The 10358-nt window shown below is 39.1% G+C and overlaps 1 protein-coding gene across 1 annotated transcript in view; it reads left to right on the top strand.

Moving 5' to 3' along the window:
• LOC127623809 (DNA polymerase zeta catalytic subunit-like) overlaps window positions 1-10358 on the top strand; it is a 110686-nt gene that overhangs the window by 58745 nt on the left and 41583 nt on the right. Inside the window, exons 9-11 of the mRNA XM_052098332.1 lie at window positions 3843-3979; window positions 4918-5046; window positions 6497-6731. Of these exons, the coding sequence (XP_051954292.1) occupies window positions 3843-3979; window positions 4918-5046; window positions 6497-6731 (501 nt within the window). The remainder of the gene's footprint in view (window positions 1-3842; window positions 3980-4917; window positions 5047-6496; window positions 6732-10358) is intronic.

The raw sequence follows: 10358 nt of genomic DNA, 5'->3' as shown, positions 1-10358 counted from the left end.
AGCGTAGCTCTCTGTTTGTCTGACCAATGGTGTAAGTTTGGGTGGGAGTCATGAGACTACCTGTTTGTACAACAAATGGAAGACAGGAAGCTTACTGGAATCTGTTTTTGTTTTTTGCAGTTCTGTTTGGTAATGCTAACGCCATGATCACATCATCATATTTCAGAATGCAAATAGTTTTAGTGGCCAGGATTTCTCTTACAAGGAATTTGACTTTGCAATTGCTAAAGAAGGACATCAATTAAGAAATATAACAAAACAAAAGCAAAAAAAACTAAATGGACAGTTTTCCTTAAGTTTAAATGCTTAAAAACAATTGTGTGCACAAACTGCTTAACATACTGTTCTTTCGCCCATCTTGGGCAGACCCCCAGTCACACCTCAAAGCCCAAATGCACAAATGACCTGTAACATTCATAATTATAAATTAACCTAAATAAATGCACATGACTAAAATTTTGAAACGCCATTGCGTGCAGCTCAAAATGGAACAGGAAATATGTTTACTGTTTACTGCAACATTCTACCATGGTAGACAGCATAATTTTTATACTTTTCCCCCAAATTTGGAATGCCCAATTCCCTATGCGCTCTTAAGTACTCGTGGTGGTGTAGTGACTCACCTCAATCCGTGTTGCAGAGGACGAATCTCAGTTGCCTTCACGTCTTATTCTCAAGCCGCACATCTTATCACGTGGCTTGTTGAGCACGTTACCACATAGCCACACAATGTGTAGAGGCCCACGCTATTCTCCGTGGCATCCACGCACAAGTCACCACGTGCCCCACCAAGAGCGAGAATCACATATTATAGCGACCATGAGGAGCTCACCCCGTGTGACTCTCCCCTCCCTTGCAACCGGGCCAATTTGGTTGCCTAGGAGACCTGGCTGGAAACTCCAGCAAACTCCAGGGGTGATAGCCAGCATCTTTACCACTGAGCTACCCAGGCCCCATATCTGAATATAAACAAAATGTTTTTCTGCTCTCTGCAATTTTCTCACCCAAATTTATTAGCTCACCTTCGAACTCACGAGTCCAGGGGTGGTGATCAGCGTCTTTACCCGCTGAGATACCCAGACCCCAATAGACCGCGTCATTGATTATAATAGTTTCTATTGCTTTTTCGTGATGTGCCTCTCGCCTCCAGTTGTGCTTCAGATGAACAGTTAAATATATTTGGATGCAATATATTAGGTGTGTTGAACCGCTTTCTCTTAATCCTTTAAACGGTGGAAGGAAATCAGCGTTCTTGTTTTACATGACTTTTCAGAACGCCGTTTCTGAAAAACCTTGGAATGAACTGTTTTCTTAAGTGCATGTAAACATGGTCAGTGTTTTTGTCCCATTTTACAGTAGCTCTCAGGAGACTACTCCTTAGAAGGCATATAATCGTTGTATCATCTGTGAACTTTAGGAGCTTTATGGAGGGGTCCATGGAAGTGCAGGCATTGGTATATAAAAAGGATAGCAGTTTAGAGAGTACATAGCCCTTTTGTGCCCCAGTGTTGAGTGTCAAAAGATCAGAGGTTTATTTGACCAGTTGCACACACTTCACTTACTATTTGTCAGGAAGTCAGTGATCCTGTGAATGTTTTAGTCTGGCACAGCCAGCTGGGACAGCTTAGTTTGTAAGAGCTCTGGAATAGTTGTATTAAAAGCAGAACTGAAATCCACAAACAGAATCCTGACGTATCATCCAGTACAGATGCTGCAAACTCAAGTTCACTGCATCCTCTGGAAGCCTGTTGGCTCTGGAAACAGCAAGGGGTCCAGCCAGGGGTCTGATGGTTTTAAGATTGCAGAGTACGAGTCTTTTAAAGGTTTTCATGACCACAGATGTCAAAGAGTCTGGCTTGTAGTCATTTAGACAAGAGACACTTTGCTTTTTTTGTTACTGGAGTTCTTAAAACAGACGGGAGCTGAGCACAGGGCCAGAGACTGATTGAAGATGCCAGAAGTCAGGTCCAGGTGCTTTTTTAGTTTTGGGTTTTTTGAGTCTCTTTACGTCCTGTTCACAGATAGTCATTGGTTGTTTTTTTTTTTTTTGGAGCAGTGGCTGTCGTCTCACAGACCTGTATATGGTGTGTGTCTATGAGCAGGTTGAGGTGGTTTTGGAGTCTTTAAAATCTCCAGTAGAAAGTGTTAAGATCATTGGTTAATTGATGGTCGTTCATGGCCATGACTTTCCAGACTGATGATGGGTCGTTGGCTGCTAACTGGTTTGTCAGCTTTTCAGAGTATCTTTTCTTGGCAGCTCTGATTCTCTTCTTCAACTTGTGTTTTGGTCTTTTTTAAGAGGTCTTTATTTCCACTTCTATGCCTGTTCTTTATCTTGCCGTAGTTGCCTTAATTCTGGTGTTAACCATTGTTTGTCATTGTTGTATTTCACTCGTGTTTTGGTAACAATTTTCATTGCAGAAGCTAATATATTTTGTTACTATATCTGTATATTCATTGAAGTCACTTTTACCTTCCCTGAAGACATTCCAATCAGTGGGCTCAATGCAGCTTTTTAGCTCCTCGATGGCCTCACTATTACTACAATCATTCGCAAAGCCAATATCTTGAAACAATTTTTCTAATTTCTTTCACCTTTTTTTTTGTGGGGCTCAAATTCTCATACATGCCTATTCTCATACACACCTGTCCCTTTTTGGGCTCATACACTCATTCTTTGTCCTTTTATTATTAAGGGTTAATTCTCTCATCCATCCCTCAAGTGCGACAATAACTGTGCCCTTCTGTTTAGTCACACTCAAGTGATGGTACAGGAGGCACCTGCTTTCCACAAGATAGAGTTTATTTTCTCATACAGCCACAGTCACGGATATACTCCCACAGACGCTGACACAGACACAGACACATACACATTTCCTATTCTACACTCCCCTTGAGTGACCTGTCAGTTCTCCTCTCACTGATACACTTCCTCATTACAGTGAAAAGCAATGCTCTGCAGGATTTGTACCTACCCGTTCAGACATCTGTAGTTCACTTCCTCAACACAACAGAGCGGTATCCGTAGGACTTTGCCTAGGACTTCCTTGTACTTTATCTGCTTTCATTTACTGCTATCCATCAAGGCCCACTTAACAGTAAAACAGATCATTGCATGCAATTATTTCTTCTGGAATCAGAACCCTTTATTATTTTTGCTCTTTAAATTTGGAGGCGCTTTTGAGTGTCCTTACCACCATGGACAAGCAACACAAACTAATCATAAAAGCTAAAAATGCTTACCTTTAGGTGGCCACCTGTTTGTGTTGCTCGTCCAGCCAGCCCACTGTGGTCTTCCACTCTTCTGCTCCTTTTCAATCCTGCCGACTACACCAATTCTGCCGCCACTGTGAAAATTCACTCTCAAAGTCTTGGGGTTTTGATGCCAGAAGATAGACTTTATTATAAGAGATATAAGCCTCACCATATATTGTCTCTAGTGTCAAAACAGGAGACTCAGTTTACCATATGTAAGTTCATTCCATTCCTACACAGGCATCTACACAGACACACACAGTAAGATACATGCTTGACCATTAGAAATAATTGTAGAATAAAATGGCTATATTTACACTGATTGTACTTGATTAATTTATTTTCAACTTTACAAAAATATTCTATGTAAAAATGAATGGTGACTGAGGCTGACATACTGCCTAACATATCTTTTTGTGGTCCACATTAAAAAGGAAGTCATGAAGTCAAGAACAACATGTGGGTGCATAAATGATGACAGCATTTACATTTTTTTGTGAACTGTCTCTGTAATAACTGGTATAAACGTGACGAGTGATTGAGGAGGCAAAGGGCTTTATATTTGTCTGGCTTGTTTTTAACTGCAGGACTCAGACTGGCTCTGAAGTTGACGCTAATGAAAACTCCTTCCCTGAGCTTTCCCTCCATCCTGCGGTCCTGAGCCCCGATGACTTACCCAGCATATCTGCCAGCCAATTGGATGTGCACCAAGATGTAATTAAAGGTGAGATGACTTGGTCTCGATATACAATGGATTTTCCAACTGTTCACTTTCGTGCAATTCAAGAGAGGTTGAATAAATTATGGCCGAATTTTCATTTTTGAGTGAACTATCCCTTTAACTAATGTTAATGTGCTTCCTGTGCCTCCGCCAAGCCAAAGTCCCTTTTTCAAGAGAAGTCAGCCCACTCAGCGGCCATCTTTGAAATGCCCCGGGCAGCTATTTTTCTATGTTAACAAGAGGCATGAAAGTGCAGCTCCTATCTACTTGAAAGGATAAGGACCAAAATCTCCAAGACGGTTAGTCAAAATTATGATCACAGAACATATTTCAAATCAGCAGCAAAATCTGACAACAATGGTATCATTGAATATGCTTTCTTTTGCTTGGATCACACTAAAAATGCTATTTTTCAGGCTGGTTCAGCTAGTGCGCATGCACATTCTTGAGTTGCGATCTTCCTAAAAGCTGATTGGCTCTTACCTGTAAGGCAGGACTTCCTTTTCAACATATGTTGACTCTTGGGTGTTCTAATTTCTCCCATTTATTTAAATGGAAGTGCTCCGTCTACAAAGATTTCTCTAGCGAAGCCCACCTTTTCAGTTTCTTTCAACAGGGTTGACAAACAGCCCTAGCCCACACTCACAAAGCCTAGTGATTAAAAGTTTTTATGAAATTTGTTTCTTGATTTCCAGGAAAAAATATCGAAACATGCTTAAAACAAGTTGAATGCACTTGAGAAGCAAAATTGCATAAGATATTAAGAATTGTTTTAGCAGAATACAGCAAAGTACTTGTGTACAATGGACAACAACAAATAAGACTTCTGCACACTGAAAAAAAGGAGTGGTGTGGGCGGCTTTCCCTCAGACTTTCTAAGTGTTTGGCAGTTATGAAAATAATAATGTCTGATGTCATCTTTTTTTCTTTTCTCCACACAGAAACAAAAATGCTTTGTGGAAAAGATGCTGAAGTGGCAGTTGTTGATGAAAAAGCCATTTTGAATTTGCTGGAAAACAGTCAGACCTTCCACCCTCCTGCTCAGAGATCCAACCAATCAGCAATAATTGGTACTAAAACTATCACGGATAAAATGTATAAAATCTATAAAAATAAAAAAAAGAATCATGGAAATTTCTGTAGTGAATATAGTTTATATATATATATATATAATTATGATCAACTCTTAAATATTTCTTCAGCTAGAAATTGTTCTTTGTGAGGGCAATCTCTGTAAAATAATGTTTTCAGAAATCATAAATGTCTGAATAAGTCTTGACAGGTATTATTCAAAAGAACTAAGGATGGGTCTGATACGTGCTCTACTGCTATTTGTAGTTGGAAAAATCCTCCAGTACCAAAAAGCGATACCATCTGACATATGAATGTCATTACATAAACATTCAGCCCACAAATTAAAATCATGTTATGTCCTAGTGAGATTATTTAACCACAAAATCTGCGATTTAATGAGATAAATATATTGTTTGCATGTAATTCAGTTGTGGGCGCTTGTGAATGTGTGGAGACAGTGTTGTGCTGACACCGGCTGCTCATACCTTTTAAAGCTCCTCCTTGGCTCATACAGGGAAAACATCATCATGAGCATTGCATGCACTATTTGTAGCAGATGACCGTAAACAGAGTGCAAAATCACGTTGTAGCGTGAAGCACATACAGAGTACATACTTATTTAATTAAATAGCAGCCTTTTGCGGTTTAATAATCACTTTGAGTCACGTAGTGGCCGACTTTTTCCACAGTGGGAAGTTGCGTCATAACGTCAGAGCTCCTGAGACAAAACAATACAGAAACACTTCAAAATAAAAGCTAAATGTATCGGAAAAAAGTATGACATAAAGTTATGTAATATTCACTGTAATACTACTACTACTACTAATAATAATAATAATAATAATAATAATTTTAATAAATCAGTAGTTATTATATTTAAGCAGTATCTAACATCTGTTATGCAGCACTTTATTTGACAAAATAAAACAATGTCAAAATTTTGTATTTTGTATTGTGCTGATGTTCTGTATACAAGCATTTCATTTGATAAAAAATAATGCAATATTATGTTGAAAATTTAACTGTTTTATTTTCATTTGATAGCATTTTCAATTAATTCATTTATTTAAACACAATTTTGATAATAAAATTGAAATAAACGGTTGATATGGAGTTCAGAAAACTCCAAAAAGCTCCGAAAAGTTCGTTGCCAGCTCGAGAGAGCGACCCACACGTCTGCTTTGCATGTGTGTCTGTGTTTTTGTTTGTTTTAAGTTAAGTTTGACATTAAAACTTTGTGTACTGTTCATCCGGTTCCTGCCTCCTCCTTGCCCATCTTTGAACTGTTACACATAGTTATCAGCGAGTACCAAAAATGAAGTATCGGTACTTGCACTCGTTCTTTAAAAAAGTGGTAATGGGACATCCCTAAAATAACTCACATCTGTTGAGACTAGATTTGATTATGTTTTCAGATTGATTTAATTTTTTATATTTTGTTAACAGACAACAGTCAAGACCAGTCTATGGTTGATCCACTTGAGGCTTTGGCTGATGATGGGTTTAGAGTCAGCCGGTCCAGAGCAGTGTACCAGCAGCGGCTGTCTGGAAGTGCTAGCTGTATCTATAACAGTGACGATGAGGAGGCGGGGCCTGAGCTGGAGAAAGAAGAGGCGGAGCTCAGTATAATAATGTCACAAAGATGGGACAATGACATGCCAGAACACTCCGCCAGGAGCAGGTGGCAAACTCCCCAAACTTCCTCTTGAGATTTTCAGAATTGTATTTTGTTTAAAATTCCTGTTTGAAGTCTTATATAGTCAGTCAGATATATATAATCTTATAAAGATTCATTTGAGTAGCAAACACAACATATGAAGCCTTTTCTTAACTGATTTTAAGAATAGGTTATGACTGGCTCACATGTTAACTTGGTTATCATAATGGGGGCATACCATAGACCAGTGATTCTCAACTCGGAGGGTAGGCAAGCCGGTTCCAGGGGATCCACAAAAATTCTTGGATTTTGCTTCGTTTAACCTATCAAACAAAAATGTATGACTTAAAATAAAAATTATTGGAATTAGTGCTGGGTAAAAATATAGATTATCTGATTAATCATGATTTTAAATTATTAAAATCCTGAGATACATCTTTTAATATAAATAGAAGTTTGGTTTGACTCATTCTGTTTAATGTGTCCAAAGACGAGATCCACACAATCCATTTTTCATGAAATAATGTTTCTTTGTATATACTTATGTTTACAAAAACAACAAAATTACAAACAAATAATTCTACTAAAGAAGCCGTGTTGACTCCATTCTAGTTAATATTGGCGCAACCAAAACACTGAACTGCCGGTCTTCTAAAAGAGACCATTTAAGCACCTGTTCTACAAATCAGCGTAAATTCTTGTAAATAGTACAAATTATGCATGTAAACAATACACATGTAGGCCTAACAATACAGTGCATTCATAAAGTATTCAGACCCCTTCCATTTTTTTTCAAAAAAAATTTGTGTTGCAGCCTTATGCTAAAACGCTTTAAAAAAAAAAAAAAAACTAATTTCACATCAATCTACATTCCACAAAGCTGAAACCAGATTTTTTATAACTTTATTAAAAAGAAAAATCTGAAATATCACATTGACATGTGTCAAGTATTCAGACCCTTAACTCAGTACTTGGTTGAAGCACCTTTGGCAGCGATTACAGCCTTGAATCTTTTTGGGTATGATGCGACAAGCTTTGCACACCTACATTTGGGGATTTTCTGCCATCCTTCTCTGCATATCCTCAAGTTCTGTCAGGCTGGATGGGGTCTGTCGTTGGAGAGACATTTTCAGGTCTCTCCAGAGATTTTCGTTTGGGTTCAAGTTGGGGATCTGGCTGGGCCTCTCAAGGACTTTCACAGAGTTATCCCTAAGCCACTCTTGCTTTGTCTTGGCTGTGTGCTTAGGGTCATTGTGCTGTTGGAAGATGAACCTTCAGCCCAGTCTGAGGTCTTGAGCATTCTGGAGCAGGATTTCATCTGTATTTTGCTACATTCAGCTTTCCTTCAACTCTGACCAGTCCCTGCCGCTGAAAAACCCCCACAAAGCATGATGCTACCACCACCATGCTTCACTGTTGGGATAGTATTGTGCAGGTGATGAGTGGTGCCTGGTTTCCTCCAGAAATGATGCTTGGAATTAAGTTCAAACAGTTCAACCTCTGTTTCATCAGAGCAGAGAATCTTGTTTTGAATGTTAATCTTGAGTCCTTTAGGTGATTTTTAGTGTTTACTCTGAAGAGAGGCTTCTGTCTGGCTACTCTGCCATAAAGCCCAGATCGGTGTAGTGTTGCAGTGATGGTTGTCCTTCAGCAAGTTTCTCCCAACTATACACATGATCTCTGGAGCTCAACCAGAGTGACCATCTGGTTGTTGGTCATCTTTCTTTCTTCTACCCCGATTGCTTAGTTTGGCCGGGGCGGCCAGCTCTAGGAAGAGTCCTGGTTGTTCCAAACTTCTTCCATTTAAGAATTATGGAGGCCACTGTGCTCTGGGGAACCTTCAATGCAGCCAAAATATTTGTAGCCTTTCCCAGATCTGTGCCTTGATACAATCTTGTCTCTGAGCTGTGCAGGCAGTTCCTTTGACCTCATGACTTGTTTTTTTGCACTGATATGCATTTTCAGCTGTGAGACCTTATATAGACAGCTGTGTGTCTTTCCAAATCATGTCCAATCAATTGAATTTGCCACAGGTGGACTCCAATCAAAGTGTTGAAACATCTCAAATATGATCCAGAGATGGGGTGCACCTGAGCTAAATTTCAAGTGTCATAGCAAAGGGCCTGATTACTTTTCAGTGTGATATTTTAGTTTTTTCTTTTTCAGAATATTATTTTTTATTGATTCATATAAATGAATGCCTAAAATCAAAATGTGTGTGTGTGTGTGTGTATATATATATATATATATATATATATATATATATATATATATATATATATATATACACAGAATCAGTATCAGTCTTAACCTCCACTATTACCCCTCCCAATCCCACCCTGACCCCAATAATTTAGGATAAAATTGCATAATTTGCAAATGATATAGACACATGCACAAAAATAAAATATATAAATAAACAAATAAAAATATAACAATAATAATCAGCTTATAATGATATATATACCAGCCGTAATTCTCCATGAACATGCTGTACCTCCCCATTCTTCTGAACGACCCTTCCTCAAAGGTCGCCACTCTTCCCATCTCCGAGCACCACTCCTGAAAAGAGGGTGTTCCAGCCGACCTCCAGCCCCTTAAAATTATCTGCCTGGCTATCATGACACTGGTTAAGACCCAACTCTTTAAGTTCCTATTTTGAAGGTTGATGACCACCCCATTGCCCAAAATACAGATTCTGGGGCAAAATGATACCCGAGTGCCTAATACATCGCACACTAGACTCTGAATCTTTAACCAAAACTCCTGGATCTCAACACACCCCCAAAAGACATGGGTTATATCTCCGCCCTCTGATTGGCATTGCCAGCAGGTGAGTGTGTCTTTATGACCAAGCCTACAATCTAGAGGGGGGTCCAATAGAACCAATGTAAAATCTTGAATTGCATAAGGTGCACCCTTGCGTCTCTAGATGCAATCTTGATGTTTTTTTAGAATCCTAGCCCACTCTCCCTCCTCCAATTCAGACGTGTTCCACGTCTTCCATCGGTACACGGAAGATGTGGAACACTAAAGCTCAAGATATAACTCTTTATAAGCATTATTAATATCAATGGCTGAGGTAAATATTTCACCACCAGCTGAGTGAATGGTAGAAAAAGACTCTCTCTGCTTTATATATCTAGCCAAAAGCTTCCCTGCTTGGTCCCCCGACTCAATGTATGACTGTCTTGCCCTGAATAACCAAAACTCCGCTTTTCGCGACAAATGACATTCGGCGCTTTAACACTGCCTCAACACTTTTAATATTCCCTTCCAACTCCACGAGTTCACATGCTTTGGATTTTTTGATGAATGAGGCATATTGTATTATCCGGCCCCTAAGAGCCACCTTAAGTGCCTCCCAAGCCATGCCCACAGAGGATACTAAGGACCAGTTGTTCTCCATATAGACATTGATTTCAGCCTTTAACATTTATTGGATATCAGGATTTTGCTAAAGAGATACATTAAAGCACCAGCTATATGATTTATTTTTCTCCATATGATGCAACACCTCTAAACTCACCAGGACGTGATCTGAGACTAAGATGTTTCCAATTGAGCAGTCAACAACAGATGAAATAAGGGACTTATAATAAGGCAATGTATAGTCCCTACCAGATGGGTACAAAAGTCTCCAAATATCTG

This window comes from Xyrauchen texanus, chromosome 30, assembly GCF_025860055.1.
Source record: "Xyrauchen texanus isolate HMW12.3.18 chromosome 30, RBS_HiC_50CHRs, whole genome shotgun sequence".
Classification (NCBI taxonomy): domain Eukaryota; kingdom Metazoa; phylum Chordata; class Actinopteri; order Cypriniformes; family Catostomidae; genus Xyrauchen; species Xyrauchen texanus.
Note: the sequence above shows the minus strand (reverse complement) of the source record. Positions and strands in the feature narration are given on the sequence as shown.